This window comes from Lagenorhynchus albirostris, chromosome 4 (assembly GCF_949774975.1).
Source record: "Lagenorhynchus albirostris chromosome 4, mLagAlb1.1, whole genome shotgun sequence".
NCBI lineage: Eukaryota > Metazoa > Chordata > Mammalia > Artiodactyla > Delphinidae > Lagenorhynchus > Lagenorhynchus albirostris.
This window is the reverse complement of record NC_083098.1, coordinates 40,357,743-40,384,878: the sequence shown is the minus strand read 5'-3', so window position 1 is coordinate 40,384,878 and position 27,136 is coordinate 40,357,743. Positions and strand designations below refer to the sequence as shown.

At 38.0% G+C, this 27,136-nt stretch overlaps 1 protein-coding gene across 4 annotated transcripts in view; it reads left to right on the top strand.

Moving 5' to 3' along the window:
• GPAT3 (glycerol-3-phosphate acyltransferase 3) overlaps nt 1–26,391 on the top strand; it is a 57,666-nt gene extending 31,275 nt beyond the window's left edge. For 3 of the 4 annotated variants that reach the window (XM_060147894.1, XM_060147896.1, XM_060147895.1), the window contains exons 4-13: nt 6,658–6,928; nt 10,170–10,244; nt 10,775–10,864; nt 13,424–13,517; nt 17,909–18,024; nt 18,872–18,927; nt 19,474–19,559; nt 20,417–20,545; nt 21,046–21,125; nt 25,146–26,391. In XM_060147894.1, the coding sequence (XP_060003877.1) occupies nt 6,658–6,928; nt 10,170–10,244; nt 10,775–10,864; nt 13,424–13,517; nt 17,909–18,024; nt 18,872–18,927; nt 19,474–19,559; nt 20,417–20,545; nt 21,046–21,125; nt 25,146–25,257 (1,109 nt within the window). In that variant the 3' untranslated portion in view covers nt 25,258–26,391. The remainder of the gene's footprint in view (nt 1–6,657; nt 6,929–10,169; nt 10,245–10,774; nt 10,865–13,423; nt 13,518–17,908; nt 18,025–18,871; nt 18,928–19,473; nt 19,560–20,416; nt 20,546–21,045; nt 21,126–25,145) is intronic. The other variant, XM_060147897.1, reaches the window with a different exon arrangement.
• The last annotated feature ends 745 nt before the right edge of the window (nt 26,392–27,136 follow it).

Sequence of the window (27,136 nt, the reverse complement as noted above, 5' to 3'; positions counted from 1 at the left end):
AGGGACATATTTATTTAAGTATTTATTTAATACTATTTAGTATTTATTTAATCCTATAATAGGTAAATCATGGAAATAGGGGATTAACAGATATTGTCTCCTTCAATTCTTTGTTTTTCTAAAATTGTGGTAAAAACACTTCACATAAGATCTACCCTCTCAACAAAATTTTAAGTGTACAATACAGTATTGTTAACTATAGGTCATACTGTACAGCAGATCTCAAGTACAATTTTTACAAAATTGAAGCATAATATACATAGACAAGAGTATAAAATTATAAATGTACAACTTGATGGATTTCCCAAAGTAAATGTACTCATGGACCTCTCACCTAGATCAAGAAATAGAACATTAACAGTGTCCCAGAAAGTGCCCCTAATGCCCCCTCTAAGTCACTACAAGACAAGGAAGTTTTTTGTTTTGTTTTTGTTGATTCCAAGCCAGATTTAATTTTTAAATTTCCTGTGGAAATAGTGCTAAAGGAGATTTCTATTTCATGGTACTGCTACTATATGATCACGTATATTTTGGGTTAATTAGGCTTATCATTGGATAGGACTCTAGCTCAAACAGACTAATTCAAAGTTTCCATGAGAGAGTGTGTTTTAAACTCTGAGCTTCTGACTTTTGGAATATAGCCTATTGGTAGGTTAAGGATCAACTTCTATACATAAGCCTGCTGTATCCACCTTTGGTCTGTGGTGGACCCTGATTTTCCGTAATTGCTGACCTAGAAAGCATACTTTACAGCTGGAAGATGGAAAAACTAGTGTGATTTATAAATGGGCAGTTATTCCAATAGTTCACTCAGCTAATTTAGAGTTAATTATATTTGAGATGGTTTTAACTTCAGCCTCCATTTCTTTTAACAGGCCTTTCATAGCTGGTATTATTTATGTACCAGTGACTTGCTCAAGGCAGGTGGCACAGGCAGCTTGTGCAATTCATCTCTTGCATTAGATATAATTGTTCTAATTTTATTTTCATCCAAGCATGAACCTTGTCGTGTTGGCCAAAGCACTGGTTAAGGACAAAGTTCAAATGTTTATGGCTTTCCCTTTTTGAGGTTAACTTGCGAAACAAAAGGAAGTATTTTCTAGAATCAGGGTTTTACCAATTTAAGATCTGTGGGTTGCTCTGAAGGATCAGGATTAATTTATTAATAATAATGAGTTTTCCTTAATGACAATAAAACCAGTATAGAAACTGTCTGTGCTAGTTAAATCTGATATGTACTTATATCTATATTTTGAAGACTTTTGGTCTACTTATGATCATTTTTTGGTGTCAAAAGAAGTATTTCCTCTTTTTCTAAGGTGTATTTTGATGCCTGATACATAGTGAGTATCCCCTATATGTGGAGTGAATTGAATATTTTTTCCTGTTAGAAATTCATACTTAGGGTGAATTCAGTCAGTATTTCTGACCCTCCAGTAGTCAGTATTTAGGAGGAAGTAACATTATAAATTCAGTAGTGCTTCTTTTGACATCTAATTTTATAATACCTAATTTCAGATTTTGTGTGCCTTATTAAAGAGCTCTTAAGCTAGTACCTGCTCTCTTACAATATAGAGCTTCATCTTGGGAACAATTGTCAGTTCCATGTAACTTTTCTTTTTCTTTTTCTTGGTTATAGCACATGTGTAGCCACCACCTAATTTAATAAATAAAGCTTTACAAAACAAATTCTCCTGTTTATCCCTCCCTGATTCCATTGCCCTGCCAAACCTGAAACTACTACTCTGATTTTGATGTTTATTATTTTTATGCATATTTTCATACTTCCCCTATACATGTATGTATTCTTAAACAATACATAGTATTTATTGTTTTGCATTATTCAAACTCTATAAAAATATCACCTTTCACATATTACTCTGAAATGTTTGTTCCTTCTGATATTTGCGTATTATCTAATTTGGTAAATTTTAGTTAATTTCTTTTAACTGCTGTGTAGTATATACTTCATACATCCATTTTAAAAAATATGAGCTTCCATTTATTTACGTATAATTGACATATAACATTATATTAGTTTCAGGTGTACAACATAATGATTCGATATTTGTATATATATTTTTTAAATTAAATTAAATTAAAATTTTCTTGGCCACGCCTTGTGGGCGTGGCCAACTTTCTTGGCCAACTTTCTTGGCCACGCCATGTGGGTGGCATGTGGGATCTTAGTTCCCCAACCAGGGATCAAACCCATGACCCCTGCAGTGGAAGCGCAGAGTCTTAACCACTGGACCTCCAGGGAAGTCCCGATATTTGTGTACATTGCTGTATATCCACCTATTGAATGAACCTTCGTATTGATTCCACTATTTTGCTATTATAAACAATGTGGCAAGATGTTCTTATATATGCCTGTTTGTGCACAATTTTATAAGAAGCTCTCTAGAATATAAGGAAAAAGCTCTTCCTTAAAGTGGAATACCAAATAATAAATGTGGAAGGAATGAAGGAGAGAGAAAATACTATTTTAAAAGACACATAGGGCTTCCCTGGTGGCGCAGTGGTTGAGAGTCTGCCTGCCGATGCATGGGACGCGGGTTCGTGCCCCGGTCCGGGAAGATCCCACATGCCGCAGAGCTGCTGGGCGTGTGAGCCATGGCCGCTGAGCCTGCGCGTCCGGAGCCTGTGCTCCGCAACGGGAGAGGCCACAGCAGTGAGAGGCCCGCATACCGCAAAAAAAAAAAAAAAAAAAAAAAAAGACACATAATACCAATTTATTTGGGGTGAAAGTGTGAGGAGCAGGATATTTCTGTAGTTTCAAAGCATCTCCCTTTTATAGATACCTATAGGTAATAATTATCCATTTATTAATCAAAAAGAGAAAAATAGTAACTTCACAGTGGGGGAACCCTGTAAGCACTGACTACCTTAAACCAAGTGGTCAAAATTAAACGTCACAAATCATGGGACAAACTGACATCAGTGCCTCCCCATGGGATGCACTGAGAAGGATACAGCATCACTTACATAGTATTCCTGCCCAAAGTGTACAACCTGCATCTAAGCATGAAGAGACATCACGTTAACCCAGATTGAGACATTCTACAAAATAAATGGCTTGTGCTCTTAAGAAATGTCAGTATCTTGAAAAATAAAGAAAGGCTGAGGAAACTTTTCATATAATAGGAGACTACAGAGACGACATGTAAAGGTATTGTACAATCCTGGGTTGAATCCTGGACCAGGAAAAAAGTGCTGTGAAAGATATTGGTACCATCGTTAGAATTTGAATAAGGTTTGTAGATACTAGTGTTGCAGTAATGTCAACTTTCCTCATTTTGATAATTGTACAGTGGTTATGGGAGTTCCCTGGTGGTCCAGCAGTTAGGACTTGGTGCTTTCACTGCCATGGCCCTGGTTCAATCTCTGGTTGGGGAATCAAGATCCCGCAAGCGCCGCGGCAAGGCCAAAAAAAAAAAAAAAAAAGTACTGTGGTTAAATAAGTGAAGCTCCATGTCCTAAGTAAATCTATGCTGAAATATTTGGGGTAAGGGGCATGATGTCTGCAATTTATTCTCAAGTGGTTTAGAAAATAGTATTGTTTTATACATACAGAGATATGACAGTAAAGCAAATGTGACAAAACGTTGGCAGTTCGTGGATCTGGGTAAAGTGAGCCATCACTGCAGTTTTTCTGTATATTTGCAATTATTAAACGCAGATCTTCCTGCGGTATACCTGGAAGTAGAGTTGCTGGGTCTTGGGCTGTGAATATCTTTAAATTTACTAGACAGTGCCAAATTGTTTTCTAGTGTGGTTGTGCTAATTACATTCCATTGTCCCAGGTCTTTACCAACACTTGATATTATTCAATTAAAAATTTCCATCGGTCTTCATGGGTATGAAATAGTATCTCATTGTGGTTTTTGCATTTCTCTGATTATAGGGAAGCTGAACATCATTTTAAATGTTTATTTAAAAGTAAGTAAGTCATTAAGGCTTACTCTTTTTATGAATTCCTTGCCATATACTTAAGCATTTTTTTAACTGAGTTCTTTGACTTTTTCTTATTAATTTTTTGTATGTTAATATATTCTGGAAATGAATCCTTTGTCAGTTACCCACATTGCAGTTACCCACACACTTTTCAAAAGAGGCTTAAGGAAAATATAAAATTGAGTTATATTTTATTTGAGTTACGCAGAATAAAGTAGGTCAGAGGGCAGAGAAAACATTGCACATCAAATGTGTAGTGGCTAAGGGGTTGGCTTCTGTTTACAGATCTCTTCTCTCCTGGCTCAGTTAAATAATATTAGGCAACTTGAACTTGTATTTTTATCTCTGGTCCTTCTGAAAAAGGTTATTTTTTTAGAAGGGCAGTCTCCTGTCTCCAGTGTATTTCATTCAGCGATTTCCCAAGTAACTGTTCTTCTCTTCCCTTCTAGACTTAATAAAAAAAAAGTCTATACATTGCTAAATAATGAAACTCTTGCACTGCTAAATATTGGCCAGTGCTCGGATTGAGTAACCTGCTCTCAGTGGTACTGCATTACCTACAGAGCAAGAGGGTAATTCAGTAGCAAAACTATTTGGTTCATTTTCTAATACTGATTAAACCCTTTGCAGAGATGAGGAGAGATTAAACCACTTGGAGTACACTACTGAAAAAGATAATCTAATGATCATTCAAGAACTTACTTTAGTGCTGTCATTCTTAAGGTGGTTAGGTATTAGCTTTGCATGTGGGCAAAACCAAACAAAACCCACCAAAAAACTCAAAAGTAAAATCAGAAAACTTTAGCCTTTGTAAGGACTTTCCCAGCCCCCTGCCCCCCATTTTATAAAGGAGGACACCAAGTGAGGTGACTTATTGGTTACCCCTGGTCATAGAGCAAGCTGGTGGTTGTCCTAACAGAACTTGACTTTGGATTCCAGATCCTCTTCACTTTCTACTCCAGTGCATTATGCTGCCATTCCTTCAAAAAATGGGTATATTACAGCTCCTCCTACAGATGCACATCCAAGTTCTCCAGAGGGTAGATAACATAGCTGTCTCCACTTTCCTCATTGATTTCCTAGTAAACTGAAAAATGAGAAAATCAAAGGGGATCTTCTTTCAGGGAACTTAACGTCTTAAGTCTTGACTTTTCTAATTAATGTAAGAAGTAAATTCATTTGTGATATGCCCCATAGGGACAAATGGATAGCCATGTCACTGTGTATATAGCTACTTTTTATTTTGAAGATCTTCTCATCTATTATTTTTATTCAGTGGGTAGAACTGGGTGGCAGTAGTCATTTTTCAATCTACTAAACTTATGCTACTTTAAAAAATCTTTGAATTATTTTCTTTATGGAAAATACAATAACAGTATAAAGAGGAAAACCTAGTCCTATTGCCCAGAGATAACCACTTAATGTTTCCTTCTGGACATTTTTACTATATATATATTTCATAGAGTTAAGAGTAAACCATAGTTTTAGATCCTGACTTTTTTCACTTAACATTATAGTTTTTATTAATGGATATACTATAGCTCATTGTCTGGGTCTATTTTTTTAAATTAATTAATTAACTTTTGGCTGCGTTGGGTCTTCGTTGCTGCGAGCGGCCTTTCTCTAGTTGCGGTGAGCAAGGGCTTCTCATTGCATTGGTTCCTCTTGTTGTGGAGCACGGGCTCTAGGCATGCGGGCTTCAGTAGCTGTGACTCGCGGGCTCTAGAGCACAGACTCAGTAGTTTTGGTGCTTGGGCTTAGTTGCTCCACGGCATGGGGGATCTTCCCGGACCAGGGCTCGAACCCATGTTCCCTGCATTGGCAGGCGGATTCTTAACCACTGTGCCACCAGGGAAGTCCCTGTCTGGATCTATTATAATGAAAATGCTACAGTGAACACTCTTGCCTGCGTTTCTGATTATTTTCTTATGACAGGTTCCTAGAATTGGAATTATTGACTCATCAGCAAAACTATTTTTAGTTTCTTCATGCCAAACAGATTTTGACAAAATTGCTCCCAGTTCCACACTCGTACAAATTGAGTATGAGAGTACCTGTGTCATTTCTGTCTTTGAACTTTATCATTAAAGAAACATGTTGCTGATTTGATCATGCAAATAGGCCACTCTTTGTCTGATTCATGTTTCTTTGATTACTAGTAAAAAGGCTTTGAAATATTTATTAACTATTTATCTTTTTTCTATGAATTCAGTTCATGAACTTTGCTTACTTTTTTGCAGGAGCCTATGTTTTTCTTATTAAATAATTTTTACATATTAAAAACATCAAACTTTTGCTATTTGTGGTAATACCTTCTGCCATTTTGCTTGCTTTATGGCTTTATAGTTTTTATCTGGGGAAAACATAAATTTGTTTCTACACAGTCTAGATTTATACTTGGGGAGAGTTTGTTTCTGTGAGTTCTTTTGCTAATGATTCGTAGGGAGAAGATGCAAGCAAAAGGGTTATTGAGGACCAAATTCCTCTGTAATGAATTGAAATCATTGGGTAGAAGCCATTTCATGCAGACTCAGGGATTTTTACCTCTTTTCCCACTTCAGTTGCTTGTCTTTTATTTCTGAAATCTGCTTCATGTTACCCATTAGAGTTATTTGTCTTCTGCACAGTTAAAGTAGCCTCTTTGATCAGTTGTTCTTCTGTCCTATGGCATTTTCTCATGTCCTGATGCTTTCTTTTAAGGTATTATCCAAAGAGATGAGTCACCCATGGAAAAAGGGCTGTCTGGTCTGCGAGGAAGGGACTTTGAGCTGTCTGATGTGTTTTATTTCTCCAAGAAGGGATTGGAAGCCATTGTGGAAGACGAAGTGACCCAGAGGTTCTCCTCAGAGGAGCTAGTGTCATGGAATCTCCTCACAAGGACCAATGTAAATTTCCAGTACATCAGTCCGAAGCTCACCATGGTGTGGGTGCTGGGCGTCATAGTGCGCTACTGTGTCCTACTACCTCTGAGGTACGTCTCCTGCCCAGTAACTTGATGGTACAATTGGTTCAGTTTTCTTTTTAAATCATGTATGTAATGGCCACCTGAGAGTATTAATGATACTAACCCACCCCTTCCCATTTAGAAAACACCACTAAACGTGACCTCCACAAAAACATATTATTTATTCTCTCACATTTTTCCCAAATGGAAGTGTGTATTCAGAATCCAGTATATGTTAACTGCATCCATGTTGCTCTTTCAGTCATGGAAAATTTGAGGATGGATAGAAAAAGGAAGTTAGAAAAAAGAAGAGAGAGTATTTACAGTTTCACGTTCACCAGAGTGTCATCCAAACTGTGACTGCCTCTCTTTGCTGGTCTGTAGCCATTCATAGCTGCACAGGAGAAAAAAAATTCCTCAGAGTGGTTACCACACAGGAGAGGGATATTTGGAAAGGTGAATTTGTTCCACCTAGTTCAATTTTGATCACTCACTTTTCTTATTAAAAGTTCACCAGTTGGGCCCCGTTTTGGTTCTGAGTTTGCGTGCTCCCTCATGAGGAAGTAGCCTCAAAGCCCAGTTTACTGGAGCCACAGTGTGGCTTGTGAGTTGAAGAGGTGACACTGGGCAGTGGGATAAAGTGGTTATGGTCTGTTTAGCGTGGTGATGGCAGGTAGTAGCACGGGTGCCAGGCATGATATTGCTGTTGATTGTCTTGCTTCATTTCCCTGGACATGGCCTTGGTGTGCTCTCAATACAGCTTTCCAGGCAGTTGCTTCCAGCCGACTAAAATTGGCACATGAGTTGAAACCTCTTTACCATCCCTAGGGTGGCCTATCCTTGCCTCATTCCGATTTATTATGTGGAAAGAGATTGCTTAAGTGTAGGCAAAGGCACATTTCTAAGAAGCTCTTTCTGTTTTATTGTGCTCATGTTGCCACTGTGTAGATGTTGGGGTATGTCTTTGGAGAATCATTTCAGCTGTGGTAACAAAGTGAAATTAGGACACACTTGCTTGAACATTAAGCCAGTGTTCCCAAAGTGGGGTTCATGCACTCTGGGGATGCACAAGATTATCCATTGTTGTGTTTGGGAAAAGTTTCAGCTTTTATTTATTAGAAGTTTCTAGTCTATTTATAATTAGGGCTTCCATTGATTTTATTTTTATTCTTATAAAGAAATGAAATTTCAATAAAGTTGAATATATAGATGAGCTCTTACATCTTCACTTGGTCCATGGGTCAGGCACCGTATCCAAGGCAACCTGAAGAAAGAGTGAGGATTTTACAGCCCAGAATACTTGAGATGCCCTCATATGTTGGTTAGCTTTCACTTGCTGGGGGTACCCACCAAATAGTGATATGATTCTATTATCTAGTTTAAATTAATGCTCATGAAATAGATACGTGACATAAAAGATTCTTGCAAAGAAACCACAGATTTAGGATAATCCAGTAATATAAGCAGCCAAGAACAAGAAGAAAATGGCAGAATTGAGGCTCCTACTCTTAGTGCATACTCTTCATGGGAAAGAATTGCTTTGTAAATGCTTTTTAAAAGAAGCAGTTGCTGCAAAGTGAGCATTTAAAAGACAGATTGTGCTAAAATTATGTTGATGGTTGAATAACTCTGTGAATGTGGCAAAAACTATTGAATTGCCACTTTAAGTGGTGAATTGTATGACATGTGAATTGTATCTCAGTAAAGCTCTTAAGCAACACAGATTGTGGCAGAAAACTTGTGTCATCTGTGAGAACTCTCATGTTGGCTCACTGAGACTGGAAAACAGAATTTTCTGTTAATTTAGCAAATAAAAATGTTCAATAGTTTTGAACCCAGTTGTTAAACATGTTAAAATATATAACCTCTTCTGATTTAATGTGTAGGAACAAGTGATTCTCATTAGGACAAGATGGCACAACATTATTTTAAAACTTTTGTGTAATCGATGGATGAGATTAAGCAGTCATTTAGTTATTGCATTAGTGACTGACATGAAAATATGGCATCCAAAGAAAAACTGAATCAGACCTTCAAATCGCTGTGTCAAAAGGTGTTAAACCAAGACTTTAACAAGGTTTAACAACTTAACAAGGCCTTTATAAGGAAGCCCCATTTATTTTGAAAGGTATAAAATCTCAGCTTTTTCTTTTTGAGTAATTCTATTTACATTTCTAAGAATGACTCTTTCCTTTTGGAAGTAAAAGCACTTTTCAAAAATGAGAAAGTGTCTGTGGAAATGAGAGATATTGTCTGTCACCTTGTTTACTAACTTCTGAGCTATCTAGAACCACACAAAGGAACCACACTTAGATTTGCATGGAAGGATTCCTACATGGTGATATAACTTGGTGCTCTTATTATGAAAGAGCCTGTAAGTAAAACTTTCTCGTCATTTGCTATACATTTCTTTGAGAAAAATTTGAATTGTGCCCTTTCCCCCCCATCATTAAAAAGCATAGAAAAACAAGTTATTTTCAGACCTTTGCAAGGTATTTTCCTTTTACAACCTCACCATGCCACACCAAAGTATCTCAAACAAAGTAAGTTAACTACTTTCAACCTGAAATGACTCCTTTATACAGCATAAAACTCTTTTATTATATAAGAAGTTAAGGGCTTCCCTGGTGGCGCAGTGGTTGAGAGTCCGCCTGCCGATGTAGGGGACACGGGTTCGTGCCCCGGTCCGGGAAGATCCCACATGCTGCGGAGCGGCTGGGCCCGTGAGCCATGGCCTCTGGGCCTGCGCGTCTGGAGCCTGTGCTCCGCAGCAGGAGAGGCCACAACAGTGAGAGGCCTGCATACCGCATAAAAAAAAAAAAAAAAGAAGTTAATATGTGTATATTTTTAAAAATTTTTAAAAATACTTCAGAAAAGCAGAAGGGCAAGACTTTTATTCTCTTCACTAGCCCACTTAACCCTTTGATGATTGCATAGATTGAACGTGGCAGTTTTGTGAACAAATTTCCAGGCCTGCTATATGCATCTATAGACTGGTTATGTGCTTGGTGTTATTTTGAAAATGGTATCATACTCTACACATTATTTTGAAGTTTGCTCTTTTTTTTTTTCTCAAAATGTACAAAGAACCATTCTTCCATGTCAGAATCTATAGATTTGCCCGATTCTTTGAATGGCTGCATCATATTGCATAGCGTAGATGCTCCTCAAGTTATTTACAGTTTAATTTTTTATGAACTTTATATTCCTTCCCTTTTCCCCCTACTGTTCAACTAGGTTTTGCATTACTGTTTCTTTTCCTTTTCAGGGTTACCTTGGCTTTCGTTGGGATCAGTTTTTTGGTTATAGGAACTACCCTGGTTGGACAGCTGCCAGAAAGCAGGTGAACTGTTTCCTTCCTCCCAGCCATTAATAGGATTGTCCGTTTTCTTAGCTGTGTCCACAAAGAGAATATTTGTGTGATTCCTATGTACTGCGTCAAATTTATGGCCTCAGCACGCGTATTAAAATGCCACTCACTTCATCTTCATAGTACTTATTTGATTTCCCATGATGCTTACATTTAAATTGACAGAAGTTGCTTTTCAAAAGGGGAAATGAAGAGAAGGAAGCAAATGGACTGAGGGACTCAAGGAAAGCAAGAGAGTCTTGTAGTATTGTCAAGCTAATGAGGCTGAGACCAAAGAAGCTTCAGCTTTCTTGGGCAGGAATTTTATCATGCTAGTCCTTGGTCAAGATTTATCGTTGGTCAGGGTGGAAGCTATTTTCCATTAGAGTTTTGTCCTAAATTCCTCAGCGAGACAGTGAGAATTGAACTGTATGCTGCTGTCAAGGAGCACATTGAAGCTTTTATTGTATTGTTTCTTAGGAGTGCCCAGAGCTGCACAATAAAATGTTTTCTCTTTCCTTCAGTCTCAGAAACCGGCTGAGTGAACTGGTGCACCTGACTTGCTGCAGGATCTGTGTTCGTGCCCTCTCTGGTACCATTCATTATCATAACAAGTGAGTATTTGCTGGCTTCCTGCCAGCCTTTCTCTAGGTAAATCAGCATGTGATTGACAGTAGTGGGTGGGAGGAAGCAGGTGAAATAAGAGTATTTTCAGCGTGTTCATCCCTACTGCTTAGAGCGTCACAGACATAACAGTGCACAAAAACACTTTTCAAGGTTGTGAAGAACCTAGGGCCAGGACAGGAATAAAGACGCAGACGTAGAGAATGGACTTGAGGACATTCTGGGACGAAGTGAGAGAGTGGCATGGACATATATACACTACCAAATGTAAAATAGATAGCTAGTGGGAAGCAGTTGCATCGCACAGGGAGATCAGCTCGGTGCTTTGTGACCACCTAGAGGGGTGGGATAGGGAGTGTGGGAGGGAGACGCAAGAGGGAGGGGATATGGGGATATATGTATACGTATAGCTGATTCGCTTTGTTTTACAGCAGAAACTAACACACCATTGTAAAGCAATTATACTCCAATAAAGATGTTTAAAAAACAAACCAAAAAAACCCCTACTTTTCAAAAGCAATCCATTTGCAGAGGGAACATAATAATAAACATGTAATGACCTTAATAAATAGGCATTTATGGTGTGCAGGCCAGGCCCGTACTTCTCATAGGTCATCCCTTTGAGAAGGCGCTGTGTTATCCTGTTTTACGGGGTGAAGAAATGGAAGCTCTGGGTTTGCTTGTCTAGGTTCACGTGGCTAGTAAATGGGAGAGTCAGGTTTTAAACTGGATCCATGTAAAAATTTTTAAATGGTGAAGGTGACAGGCCTGCAGAATGGTGGAAAGAGGACTAGACTTGGGAATCCTGAGTCTGGTTTCTAGTCTCAGCTCTGCCACTTCTAAAATCCCACAACTGAGCCTTAAAACAGAACCCAGCATTCTGCTTACCTCACCCCTCATCAGAGAGGAGAAAGGTAGTAAGTGAAGTTATTAACTACATGGAGGTCATTTTGATTGTTTTTGAATTACATTTCTGGAAACTAAATTTTATTTTTTTATATTTAATATCATTATTTAAAAAGTTCTAGGACAAGCGTCTCTTTTTTTACTGACTGGATCTTTTAAAAAAAATTAAAAAATTTTTATACAACTTTTAAAGATTACTTGCCACTTATAGTCATTATAAAATATGGGCCATATTCCCCGTGTTGTACAGCACATCCTTGAGCCTGTCTTTCGCCCAGTAGTTTGCACCTCCCACTCTCCACCCCTGTGATGCCCCTGCCACACACACTTTTTTTTTTTTTTTTTTTTTTTGCGGTACGCGCGCCTCTCACTGTTGTGGCCTCTCCCGTTGTGGAGCACAGGCTCCGGACGCGCAGGCTCAGCGGCCATGACTCATGGGCCCAGCCGCTCCGCGGCATGTGGGATCTTCCCAGACCAGGGCACGAACCCACGTCCCCTGCATCGGCAGGCGGACCCTCAACCACTGTGCCACCAGGGAAGCCCAACACACACTTTTAACCACTCGTTTGCTCTCTATATCTGTGTGACTGGATGTTTGTGTCTTTTTTCTAGAAGGGAAACATTTCATCATTTGGCTTTACCATGTGTTACCAACATAAAAGGCCCCTTAAATTTCTAAAATTACAGGATTTGTGATTGGGCTGTGAGTTTTGGGGTGAGGATTAGAAGAAAATGTTTTGTGATTAGAAGAAAATGTTATGATTAGAGGAAACATCTTCTACAGAAAAGGAGCTTTAATTACACGGAGAGGAGTTCACAACTTATTGTAGAATTACTTCTAATTTTAAGGAAAACATACTAACATTGTTATGCATTTGGTTCGCTTTCTTCTCTGTATGGGTCCAAAGAAAACCACTTTGCTTCATTAGTGTGAAATACCATTTGAACTTTAGGACAGAGGTTGGCACACTAAACTATGGGCTTGTAGGCAAAATGTGGCCTGCCATCTGATTTTTGTAAATAAAGTTTTATTGGAACACAGCCATGCTCATTCATTTAGGTATTATCTGTTACTGCCTTTGTGCCAAAACCACAGAGTCCAGGAGTTTTGACAGGGATTGGCTGGCTTGTAAAGCCTAAAGTATTTACTCTCTGGCCTGTGATAAGAAGAGTTTGCCAACCTCTGTATTAGGGGGATAGGAGGGAGGAAACTACAGTGAATTTACTCTGGATCATCCTGAAGCCACTGAAAGTGATACTTATGAAGATTGAAATAATGTGAAAATACTTATGGTAAAATAAGTAAAACTTACATATCACAAAGTTTATTAAAGTTATGGAATCTTCGTAATTCAGTCTAATGTTTTAAAATTATTTTTTCATCATAAAAGGACAATATGATCATTACAGAAAAGTGATATAAATGTATGTAAAGGGAAAATCATGGGCCCCTCCTCCTATACTCTTAGCCCCCTCCCATCATACTGCCTGGAGACAACCTTTTTAAGATGAACCCGTATACTTTGAAACTTTATTTTTTTAGTGTACTTTTAAAAACAAAATAGCGTGAATTTCTACATGCTGTTCTGCAAAATAGTGCCCATTTTTCAAGATTTAGTATTAACCGTTGTTTGTAATTGCAGGCAGTACAGACCCCAGAAGGGAGGCATTTGTGTTGCCAACCATACTTCACCGATAGATGTTTTGATCTTGACAACTGATGGGTGCTATGCTATGGTAAGAACAACGCGTTGATATTTCAAGTAATTGCATGTGTTGTGGATTGTTCAAACTTTTGTTTTATTTTGGCACAAATTAGAAAGTTAGTTTTATATTAGAAAGTGACGTGTTATACTATGTAAGTATATAAGTTATCAATATTAATATATTTACATGAGGAATATATAGTGCAAGAAAAAAAAGGAAAACAGCCATTATATTTAAGGTAGTAAGAAATTAACTTAATGAAATGTAGACATACTTGAGCATGATTGGACTTCATAAAGTTGATACCATCTTGCTTGTAAAATCCCTGCAATGTTTAACAAGCAATAAAAAAAGTTAAAAAAAAAATCCCTGCAATGTTTAATGACACTTTGAGATGTTAAAGTCTTCCTCCTTAGAGCTGTACAAATCCCTTACCAGCCAATTAGTTCTGTCTCCCTTCAGGGAGTCATATGCAATTAAAGAAAAAAACCCTGTCCCTTTAATGAAGGTCAAGCAAGGAAGGCAGATATATATACCACATTGCCTTTCTCAGTTCTTGCCTACAGCCGCAAAAGAAAAGAAAAGGAAAAAAACCCATCAACAAACCACAAAGTCCACAGTAAAAATCAGACACCTCACAAGACCTTTTTGTGGCATTTCTGGCATGTTTTCAGTTCAAAGGGTGTTTTCTGTCACCCTGAAGAACTTGTCAAGATTTTCTTCCTCTCTTTTATTTGGAGGATCACTAAAGATGTTCTTTCCTGCTGGTGGTAAATATGCCCTAAACTGATGTGTGAATAGAATAATGAGAGAGGAATCCTGGGGAATCTTCTTTTCATATCTCATGGTGGTGGCTTGCGCTTCAGAGAGAACAGATGGATTTTATTTCACGTGTCAGCTCTAGTGACTGTTAGTCATAGTCTGGTGTGCTTTCCTGGGAAGGCATTTGAAGGGAGCCGTTATTTAATTTATTTATTTGTTTTGAGGTATAGTTGATGTACAGTATTATATAAGTTTCGGGTGTACAGCATAGTGATTCACAATTTTTAAACGTTATACTCCATTTATAGTTATTATAAAATATTGGCTATATTCCCTGTGCTGTACAATGTATCTTTGTAGCTTATTTATTTTCTACATAGTAGTTTGTACCTCTGAGTCCCCTCCTCCTATGACTGATACTCATGGTCTGGTGTGCTTTCCTGGAAAGGAAGGCATATGAAGGGAGCCATTGTTGATTTAAGGGTCTGCTGCAGATAGGCAAGTAGGGAGTGCTGGCATGTGTGTTGGTAGCTGACAATCTGTGGCTTATACAAGTCATTGAGGGGGGTTTGAAGACCTTTGTAAAAGCTCCTAGCTCATTGCCAGATATTTAATCTAAGACACAAGTTCATATATATAACTCTTGGGCAAACACATTTTAACATGTTATTAAATTTCTCTAAGTTGTGGAGCTCTTTCTGAATTTAAGGAAGCTTTAACCACCACTCTGAAAAGACTTAATGGGAATTGGTAGTTCTTAACCTTTTTTAGGTTAGCAATCAGTTAATATTTATGTATCCTTTTTTTAGAAAAACAACAACATACATTTGCATCATACAGACAAAATTTTGTGTATAATTTCAAGATGTTTATGGATCCCAGAAAGCCCATCCAGAGACGCCAGAAAGCCCGTCCAGAAACCCTCATGTTAACAATCCTGGATAGACCCCACCCATTTCTGGGTGTATATAATAATTCCTTGCATTTATGTGGACAAGCACGTTCACATCCATTGTGTTTGACCTTCCCTGTAATCCAAAGGGGTTAGGGCTGAGATGTTGTAGTTGAGAAAGCAGAGGTTCAAGCGTCTTAACCAACTTGCCTAATCATGATTTTGTGTTTCTGATACAATATTCATTCCCTGTCCTGGTCAACAAAGAGTTGAGTATAACTCATTTGTGACTGAAGGCCTCAGAATTTTGTTAGCATTTTCCATGCTTCTTGATCATATATAACTGCAATTACAGGTGCAGTATACAATTGTATAAGTTACAGTATTAGCCAAGGCTTAGAAAAGCATAGAACCTGCGAACTTTCTGATGGGTTGAGTGATAGAAACCAAAAGCCAGTTGGATTTATTTATTTATTTTTTTAGTTTTAATTTTTTAATTGTAGTTGAGTACAATGTCATGTTAGTTTCAGGCGTACAACATAGTGATTCAACACATATACATTATGAATTAATCACCACTATAAGTTTAGTAACCATCTGCCACCATATAAAGTTATTGCAACATTATTGACTATATTCTCTATGCTGTATATTACATACCATTCCTTATTTATTTTATAATTGAAAGTTTGTACCTCTTAATCCTCTTCAACTATTTTGTCCCACAACCCCTTCCCCCCATCTCCATCCTTTCTAAGCCAACCAGATTTATATCAGAGGCAGCAGAGGGCAGAAGTGGGAGGAACTGTACAGCTAACCTCCAGAGGTTGTATTTGTCCTCTTTTGGCTAAATATAAACTATACATCAAGATCTCTTCTTAGTGCCTTTTCAGAATTTTTTTTTCTTCCTAAACAAAGCTCTCTACTTTTTTTTTAAAATCTAGAAATATTTTCTAACTTAGAGAGAAATTGTAATAATAAGAATGTTGCATGGAACATCCATATGCCCTTTATCCACATGTACCTGTTGGTAACATTTTGTGCCATGCTTTATTATTTACATTCTCATGTGCTGCTTTCTCTCTCTCTATGTAAAAATGTGTGTAAAATATTTCTACTTTTAATATGTTTATATGTCATATTTATGTGTAATACTAATATAATATTAGAAATCTGAGTCTGTAACAATTCATTCAATTCATCAAGTTCTTTCTTAGTTTTCTGCAACCTATATTTGTATCTCCCTTTTCTTCACAGTGAATACCCTTTTTCCCAACAATATCAACATGTTTACTCATTTTCTCAATCCTATAATACATCTAAAATTGCTTCAGGATTGCTTCACCTGTTTTACTACAAAAAGAAAAATATGTTGTAAAAAGAATTCAGGGTATTTTGCATTTCTTGGTACCCCACCCAAGATGGAGCAGATGTGGTCAAATACTATCTTTGTAAATTTCTTAGATTTTTTTTTTCCTCCCCCTTCCTTCAGTGTTCTTTTATTCATTTGAAATACAGTTGGGTTCATTTGTTTAAATTTGCTTTCACTTTGCTAGTTGCATCCTTGTTGATTTATTTTTTAAATTTGTGAGACATTAATATGTTTTGAAATGTCAAAACTAGACAGAAAACTACATTCATAGAAGTCACTCCACCCATGTCCATTCTATCCCATTCCCTCCTATCCTTGTAGGTTTCCAACTACATTGGTTTTGCATATGTTTTCTTTTTGTAGAGGTAAACAAATACATGTGTATATTTCCCCTTCCATCTAACACAAAAAGTGGCATACTTTATTTGCTCTTTTGCAATTGCTTTTTTCACTTAACAATATCTCCTAGAAATCACTCCTTATCAGTCATAGAGATCAACCTTATTCTTTTCCTAGCTGTATAGTACTCCATTGTGTGCATGTACCATGGTTTATTCATCTAAGTTCTTATGTTTGGACATTTAGGTATTTTCCAATATGTCGCAATTACAAATAATGCAGTTATAACTTTGTGCATATATATTTCCATTTTGTTGGAGCTGTATCTTCAGGGTAAATTCCTAGAACTGGAATTATTGAGTTGAAGGATAAATGTATATGTAGTTTTGATAAATTTGCCAAATTTCCTGCTATGGGTGTTATAATCTCCTCATCCCAAGCAATGTGTGAGAGTGCCTGTTTCCCACAGCCTTGGCTCAGAGCGCATTGTCAAGCTTTTGAATCTTTGTTGATTTGAATGGTCAGAAATCATATTTCAGTGTAGTTTTTTTTTTTAATATTTATTTATTTATTTGGTAGTGCCGGGTCTTAGTTGCAGCAGGTGGGCTTCTTAGTTGCAGCACTTGGGCTCCTTAGTTGTGGCATGCGAACTCTTGGTTGAGGCATGCATGTGGGATCTAGTTCCCTGACCAGGGATCGAACCTGGGCCCCCTGCCTTGGGAGTGTGAAGTCTTAACCACTGCACCACCAGGGAAGTCCCTCAGTGTAGTTTTAATTTGTATTTCCCTTATCTTGGCTGAGTTGAAAGACCTCTACTTTTTAAAGCTAGAGTAAAGCTAGTATAGCAACATAGCTTAAAATTCAAAGGCGTTACTAAGAATACTTTGTGCTAATATTTGGCCAGTCAAGTCCTTTGAACAGACTAAGAACTTCAATCAGTAGAAGAAGGCCAATCTTTTCTCTGAGTGGGAAATAGGAACTTACTGGTACTAAAAAGAAAAAAAGGCTTTCTTTGGACAGCTATGCCTTTGCATTTTTTTCTCATGGTCCTTCTAGGTTGGCCAGGTTCATGGTGGATTGATGGGAATTATTCAGAGAGCTATGGTCAAGTCTTGTCCACATGTCTGGTTTGAACGCTCAGAAATGAAGGACCGACACCTGGTTACTAAGAGGTAAGCAGCATCATTACACAGTATCCATTGGGGTAGCATAAAATCTTTCAAGCCTTGGTCTTCCTGCCAAAGAAGGCAGAGCAGTACTAAAGGTTAAAACTAAAACATATGGAGCTCTATTTGTGGTTGGCCTTTTCTGGTGAATCACCTGTCTTAGCTAGATTTTAAAATTTTTGAATTCTGTAGTCATAGTGGGATACATGATGAGATTAGAAGGCCCATACATTTACATTGCCATGACTTAGATATAGTCCAGTCACTGAATTTTTAAAGTTGAAAATTACTACCTTGAAGGTAATAATTGGTAACCATTGGCTGAATAAATAGATGGTGGATTAAGTGTTTGCTGAATGACCGTTATCACTTAAATCCATGTAGAGACAGACAGAGCTAATGCTATTTATGGAACAGGAGAAGGAACTCCTGGGGCTTGGGGTACAGTTGCTTACCAGAAACCTTTGTTTGGAAACAGCTTTTACCTGAGGCCTTTAACTGAAGGCACTCTGATCATTGCTGTAAAGATGAAGGTGGGCCATGCTTTTAAAAGTAAAATGGAAAGTACCTGTTGAAATCTCTTTAAGGTTAGAAAACTGTTCCCCATCTTGAGATTACTGAGCAGCAGTATATACTCTGGCAGCTGTAATCTCTCTATCTCAGCTTTACCAACCTTTACACATTTTTTAGAAAGGGACCAACTTGAGTTTATTTTCTTTACTTGTATCTTATTTCTTTCCTCCTTATTGCTTTACAAGTATATCTGTGTTAGTAGAGAGTAAAGAATACCAAAAAGGATTCCCACCTCTCTCTTTTTTATGGTATAATTTTGATCCTTTTTGTTTCTTCACAGACTAAGAGAACATATTGCTGATAAGAAAAAATTACCCATATTAATCTTTCCTGAAGGTAAGAAGGGACAGTGCTTATTACCAAGCTATAGTTGCTAACAAGTACCGAAAGTATATGAGGAATTGGATTGTTCTAGAATTGGCATTCTTAGTTCAGATCTATGCTGTCCTGTAGGGATGGGACGGCCTCTGAGCTAGTAATTCCCTGCTTTCTTTTGAGATCTGATGGAAGTCCTGGTACCTTTTTGACCTTAGAAGTTGTTTCTGGGTAATGAACTTAGAAAGGTATTGTCCATAACTTTTTAAAGTCCTTATTTTAAGATGTGCTGAAATTGTCACCTGTCATGAGGAAATTGTATCTTTAGAGTAACCAATAATAAAGTAAAAGTTCGTTATTAAACCTGCTTAGAACTGTCGAATTACTACTACTTAAGCGGGAATTGATTTGTAAAATGATAATAAAATATCTGTAATTTTTTTTCTTTTTAAAAAAATCTGTAATTTGATATGACTTGAATATTTTAACTTATTTTATATCAAAATGATTCATTTTAAAAATGGCTGCTTTAAAAAATATTCACCCTCTTCTCCCATTTCCTTATAGGAACTTGCATCAATAATACTTCAGTCATGATGTTTAAAAAGGGAAGCTTTGAAATTGGAGGAACCATATATCCAGTTGCCATTAAGGTAAAATGCCCTCACCCCCCCAAAAGAGGGCAGTGACTTGGTAATGTCATTTTGATATAATTTCAAACTTAAAATTTGCAAGAATAAGGAATACTTGTGGACTCTTTACTCAGATTGACCAATTGCCCCATTTGATCACTTTTTCTCTCTACTGAGTTATGTTTATAGATATGTGGGGTGGTACTGTGTGCCAGGCCAGTGTCTGAGTACTGAGGACACCATGATAAGCAAAACAGATACTGTTCCTTCTTTCACCCACCTTCTAGTTAAGTGGGAAGACAGATATTTAAGAGTCATGTCAATAACCCTCCTGTATCAGTGCTCTCTGGCTCTAGTCAGGTGAGTTATATGGCCTGGGTTGCTCTTTGGGTTTTTTGTTTGTTTGTTTTTTAAATTTTTAATGGAGTGTAGTTTTTTAAATTGTTCTTTTAATTTTTATTGGAATATAGTTGATTTACAATGTTGTGTTAGTTTCAGGTGTATAGCAAAGTGAATCAGTTACACAAATACACATATCCACTCTTTTTTAGATTCCTTTCCTATATAGGTCATTACAGAGTATTGAGTAGAGTTCCCAGTGCTATACAGTAGGTCCTTATTAGTTAAATCTTTTATATACAGTAGTGCATATCTGTCAACCCCAATCTTCCAATTTCTTTCTCCCCCTCTTACCCCCTGGTAACCATAAATTTGTTTTCTACATCTAGTTTGCTCTTTGGATCCTTTCTGTCAAGTAAAGTAGCTTCTCTTTTTTGGGGTATCTGATAGAGATGTTTGGCTTATCATCCATTGACATGGATAAGAGAAACTGCCACTTAATTCCTAACTGGAATGCATTTTCTTTTCTCTTTTCTCAGTATAATCCTCAGTTTGGTGATGCATTTTGGAACAGTAGTAAATACAACATGGTGAGCTACCTGCTTCGAATGATGACCAGCTGGGCAATTGTCTGTGATGTGTGGTACATGCCCCCCATGACCAGAGAGGTATGCCATAGACAGCTGGTCTTTGGTGCTTTATCTAGTCAGATAAAGGCAAGAAAACCTTTACCTGAAAACCTGGGTGTCTCCCTTCCTCACATTAGCTACAGTTGGACTTTCTGCTTTCTCAGCATTAGTCATTAAAAAGTATATATACCTAGCTCTCTTCAAAATCAAGCTGGTTTTATATTCAGAGACTCTTTTCCGTAATAGTTTTTACAATTGCCATTGGTTTCTTGAACCTGCAGGTATTGTAGAATTTTGTATCTTGAATAAGGCTAATATAGAGCATAATAAACATATATACACGTGATAAAAATATTAAACAGTACAGCACTGCATTTTCTTAATAGAACAAATGATACTTGCTATGATTCAGAATAGAGCATATTTGAGCTAAAATATGAATCTTATACTTTAAAACAAATCTAAATGATTGTGAGACATTTGAAAGCATTATTTGAAAACTCTGTCTTAAGAAAGTACTTGTGATTGTTTTTTTCCAGGAAGGAGAAGATGCAGTCCAGTTTGCTAACCGGGTTAAGTCTGCTATTGCCATACAAGGAGGGTTGACTGAGCTTCCCTGGTAAGAAATTTTTCAGAAGTACTATCACTTTTTTTTAAATTAAAAAAACTCAATTTTAATAATGTCATTTATTATGCTTGTTAGCTGGAGATTTAGCTGACACTGACAGTGGCTCATACAGCATAACGATGGCTTAACTAAGAGAGAATTTCATCTCCCATACATAAACATAGGCAGTCTAGACTGCTATAACAGCTCATTCTGTATTGGTCTACCATCCTTGGTGTGCTTCTACTTTATGGTCCAAGATGGCTGCTCCACCTCTACCCAGTGAGTACAGCAAAATGGCTAGCAGGGAAGAACTAAAACAAGAAGGACACATTCATGTCTTTAAGAGTACAGGCTGGAAATTGGACAAGCCACTTTCACTTGTACCTGTTTGAACTGACACCTTGCTGCAAAGGAATCTGGGAAATGTAGTCTTTGTTCTGCATGGCCACGTGTCAAGCTAAAATTTAGGGTTCTTTCACTGAAGAAGAAAGTGAGAATGGATTTGGAGGAATGGGCCCTGGGAGGCAAGGGGCAACTTACAGACTTGTTCATATTTAACTCCAGCTATAACTATATTAAAGAAAACTTAAAAACTTGACAGGAAATAAGCAAAATATTTTAGGTATGGATATCTATGACTTCAGTTTTTTGTTTCTTTGAGCAAGATTGAATGTAGGTGGGAGTATTAGTCTGCTCAGGCTGCCATAACAAGCTACTATAGACTGGGTGGCTTAAACAACAGAAATTTATTTTGTCACAGTTCTGAAGGCTGGAAGTTCTCTGTTGTGTCTTTTTAAAAAAATTAATTAGTTAATTTATTTATTTTTGGCTGCGTTGGGTCTTCGTTGCTGCACACGGGCTTTTCTCTTTAGTTGCAGTGAGCGGGGGCTGCTCTTCGTTGCGGTGGCTTCTCTTGTTGCGGAGCACGGGCTCTAGGCGTGCAGGCTTCAGTAGTTGTGGCACATGGGCTCAGTAGTTTTGGCTCACGGGCTCTAGAGTGCAGGCTCAGTAGTTGTGGCATGCGGGCTTACTTGCTCCGCGGAATGTGGGATCCTCCCGGACCAGGGCTCGAACCCTTGTCCCCTGCATTGGCAGGCAGATTCTTAACCACTGTGCCACCAGGGAAGCCCTGGTGTGTCTTCTTATAAGGGTACTATTCCCATCTTGAGGGCCCAACCCTGATGACCTCATTGAAACCTAATTAGCTCCCAAAAGCTCCATCTCCAAATGCCATATTATTGGGAGTTAGGGCTTCAGTACATGAATATTGGGGGGCACACAAACATTTAGTCTGTATCAGTGAGGGTTATGATAGGAGATTGATTCTTACACACACACAGACATAGGATCTGCAAACTGGCACAAAATAGTCCATACTTCAAGTCCTGTAAGTGTAATAAAGTCCTGCTGTCTTTTTGGTGTTTGAAAAGTTCATCGGAGGCAATTTTGGCAATGTTGTAGGAGCAGGATGTGGCTCACCAAGTCAGGCTGTCAGCCAGGCAACCAAAGCCTTCTGAACCCGCAGAGGAACGTAGGACTATTTAGGGATTAAGCCTCCTGAAGAAGGGCTGGCTAGATTCTTATATACGCTTTAATGCAAGGATTAAATGTATTTAATGGATAAAATATTTTATCCATTCACATACCTTGAATACAACTAATTTCACCTAGGAAAGCCTGTCTCTGGCATCTGTCATGCTAATAAACAAACTCCTAATTTCTACAGTGAAAACCCATTTCTAAAATTCATTATGCTAATTAACAAAGCTTGGGAGGTTGATGGGAGATCAAGATAGCTGAAACCTTATAGTGGCACCTCTGGAGGGTGGCCTTCTGATTAAATGCCTAGTTGACCACTCTGGGAGTATGAGTTCTTGATTTAGGGCAACTCACTTTAGGGCCCTAAAGTCAAGACTAGGGTTAAGACAGGTTAAGACTAATATTTGTATTACACTCTCTAAACTGGAATGTGTGAAACTAAATTGCAGACATCCTACCATCATGAAATGACAGGCTTACCAATGTCCTAATTTACAGATGTCCTAGTGACCCACCCATGTTCATATGTGTAATGGGCTTCCTCTTCCTTGTTCATTGTTCTCTACTCTTTATCCCCCTTCCTCTTACCTGACATCCCAGCCCCGCTCCTGCCCTGAAGCCATTATGAAAAGCTTAGAGCTTTGGATCTATAGTCTCAGATACCAAGGAAAGGAAGAAACCCTTTCGAAACAAAAATAACCTAAGGGAGTTAGCTCCAGGACAGACTCCCAGTCAGATTGGCTTGAACGAAATGGCACAAATGATCCTCAGAGTTTTAAAATTTCCTTTTATCAGGCCATCTGCAGTTTAATAATAAAAAGTTACTTTTAATTACCTGGCCTCTTCTTTAAAAAGAAAATAGGCTCACTGCCTTTCCAGATGTGTTTGTCATTTGGATATGAATTAACATGTCTAGATTTTTTTCCCCCTAGATTAAATGAGAATTTAATTGTGTCATCTTAAAGTGGCTTTTATATATGGCTACTGCCCTCCTTAGAGCTAAGATCTGCTGTCATTGCAAAGGGGAATTAGGTAAAACTTTAAAGTCTCTGGGGGTGGCAAGTCACAGCTGGGGTGCTCAGAGCAGCATGAGGTTTACTGGAGTGCTTGGGAGGGAGAATTGTGTAAAAATAATGTCAGGATGCTCAAGGACAAATGTTGCTGACTGTGAATTTTTATCTGCTTTGGCCTGGACCTCAGGAAAGGAGGAATGGCCTTTCTTCTGTCTCTCCCTCCCTTCCCTAGTTCTTACTATTCAGAATTCACAAAGATGCTCTGAATAGTTAGAGGCAGCTCATGTGGATAAAAGAGGCTCTTGTGGGCAATTCTGGAGACCTAACGACAACTTATAACCTTATTTCATGGAAATTTCCTACAACTGACCCCCTGGAAGATTTGTGGACCAAAGTCTATTTTTAAGTTGAGGACCTCCTGGTGGGCCGTGTCTTAGTTTTGACTTTAGAGGCCAGGACATGGCAGTTGTCTCAGGCGGCCGTCTGTTTGTAGGTCACTGTCTTCATGGCATTGAGTTCACTGGCTAACCTATGATCCATTCATCATCATTAGAGAGCACTTGGTAAACATTCATGCTTAGCTGGGTTAAAATTAAACAGGCAGAGTATAAAGTAAGCAAGTTCTTGGTCCATGCTCTCCTAGGAGTTAAAATCTAAAACATGAGATTAGGAGAGAGAGAGTGGCCCTGACAGTCCAGTCCCCTTCCAGCTCTTCCAGCTTGTTGTTTCTTCGTGTTGTCTAAAGAAGGAAGTGCGCACAGAATACTTATAACCCAGGCAGGTCTGTTTTCTCCACCCTGGAGAGAGTTCAAAGATTCACAGGCTCTGAATTAAGGAATGCTGCTTACATAGGCACTATTATTGGTTGAATGCAGTTTATGTTTTTGTTGCTTGTTTTATTTTGAGTCTGTTTTGGAATATGGAAGATTATAGTACTTGAAATATAGTGGTTTGAATCAAAACATGATTTGTTAGACATAGGATTAGATTTGAATAATGATGAACCCATTTCTCTTTAAGGAATTTACCCACACATACTCAGTATCCTCGCCATTTCTTGTGTGTTTATTTAAAATTTTCCATATGGCTTTCTAGTAAGATATAGGTCGATTTAGATTAAAAATACCTAGTACTTTACTTTCCTTGGGGAAAAAGATAGGTAAACAATCCTAGTTTTAATACAGTATCCAAATATTGAATATAGCAGCCCTAACTTATAAAAAGAAACTGAGCAGAGAGATTGTTTTATATTAATCAAACATCAGAGAGATTGTTCCTGCCTTAAAGTAACACAAGTCTGATTGAGTGGCAGAGCAGAGATTGAAATCTGGTTCCTTCTGCTTCCAAATCCAGTGTTTTTTTGCCTAATCTCTGACCAGCTGCTAAATGTCATGGCACCGTGCAGCGTGTATTAATAGGTAACACTTTTAAATCGCTGCTGGGAGTATCTTTTATTTATTTGTCTTTCTGTTCTCAGGGATGGAGGACTGAAGAGAGCCAAGGTGAAGGACACCTTTAAGGAAGAGCAGCAGAAGAACTACAGCAAGATGATTGTGGGCAATGGATCTCTCAACTCAGAATTAGACTGAATGCCACCCAGGCTTTCCAGAACTAGTCCTTAGAAATGGAATGCGGTGGAGTATTTTTTTGGGGGGAGGGCGTGTTGTTTTGTTTTACCGTTTTTGTTTTTATTGTTAATCTTTTCTACCCAGTGATTGTCTCTACCTCTTGATGCCAGAGGCAGAACCCACGGTGCCCTTTTGGCTTTTGTTGTTGTTATAGCATTGGCCTCATGAACTGTAAGGTAGTTTACTGAGTTTGAACAGATTCTCTTTTGTAAAATGATTATGTCATTGTAGATTGAATGAAATATTTGTACAGGAAAATGTGCTTCTAAAACACTTTGGGAACTCGTTGTGTTTAGAACTCATTGATACGGTAATTCTCAAGAAAATACCCCAAACTTTGTTCACGATTAGCTTTCTCACGCTCTTTCCTCCCACTCTCTTTAATCACTGAAACAGGGATTACACACGAGTTTGAGTTACTATCATGGTTTTGTTCTACTACAAGGTTGAAAAGAAAAATGGAAGACAGTATTTAGGAGAAAGGACAGCTTTGTGGCCACTTGATCTGAAAGTTGAAAGGAAATTAAATATTTTTTACTAGCGTGTTAGAAGAGACATCCTGTTTGGTGAGCTTTACCAAAGGAAAGTGAGTCCGCATGACTATGTGTGCACACTTATCCGCAGGCAACTTGCAAATAAACATACGTAGCCAGCAACTAGTGATAAAGTTTTTAGTTTTCCCGTTTGTTTACTAAAGGTATATACCTAAGGCCTCTCCCACCTACTGATTTGTTTGCTCTTGTAACTAAACACATTTCAGATAGGAGGAGCCTTTGACAAAACCACAGATCACACTGAGTGTCTTCAGCGGGGGTAGGAGTGAGTGAAGTGTGTGGCACTGTCCTTCCTCCTCCACCCCTTTGTCCTTTATTTCAGAACTTTCCCAGTTCCTTAAACAGGAAAATAAGTGGTAAAATTACCTTTTGGAAACTGAGCCTTAAGTTTTTTAAGGGAGAAAATACATGTTTCCCGACTCCGCAGAATAAGCAATATTGATAGCAATCTAGTGCAATCAGTGTTATTCCTCTTCTGGTAGCCATGTACAAAATGTGACACTGTCTTACGGTGAATATAAATAAACTCTATATTTCTAAATGTCTGTTGCATTATTTTCCCTGCACCTCTACCCTCTTACCCTCTTCTGATTTTGAGTAAGTTAAATTCTTTTCCATTACAAACAAGGATTGTTTGTTGTTTTTCATTTCAATGACAGAGTTAGATTTTCTGGGGCTGGAACATCTGGGAAATGAGAAACATGAACCGCTGGTTTTGGTGTGTTTTTTCTTTTTTTTTAATTAGCCTAGTTGTCTGGACTCTGACCCTTGGATTCCGTTCTTTTGCAGGTGAACTCAGGCAACTCTCTCTTAACTGACTCTAGGTAGGCCTGCCCCAATGCTATCAGTGAGTATTCTTCTTATCAAGCTATAGGAGTTTGATCCCAAGGGAAGATTTGTGGAACAGTTGACCATCTTGGTCAGCTACCCTTCTTTTCTCACTTCCTCCCATCTTTTCCCTTTGTTCTTGCTTTAACCTTTGCCCCCACCCAAAACAAACAAAAACTCTCCTGAGGGTGAACTGACCGAAAATCAGCAAATCCAAATATGTATGTTGGGGTGACTCTTTGTCTTATTTGTTTTTTCTCAGAAGATTTCCTTTTCCGTTTTCCTTTTCATATTCAATATAGCTTGAATTAATAAATCCATTTTATTAATTGAGTCAGTTCTCAGAAAAGCTGATAGAACAACTAACAGCTGTTTTGTTTGGACACTGATAATATGTATCTTTCCAAGGGCACTGTGAAAGTAATAATGCTGTCATGTATTCACTAGAAAATCTAATG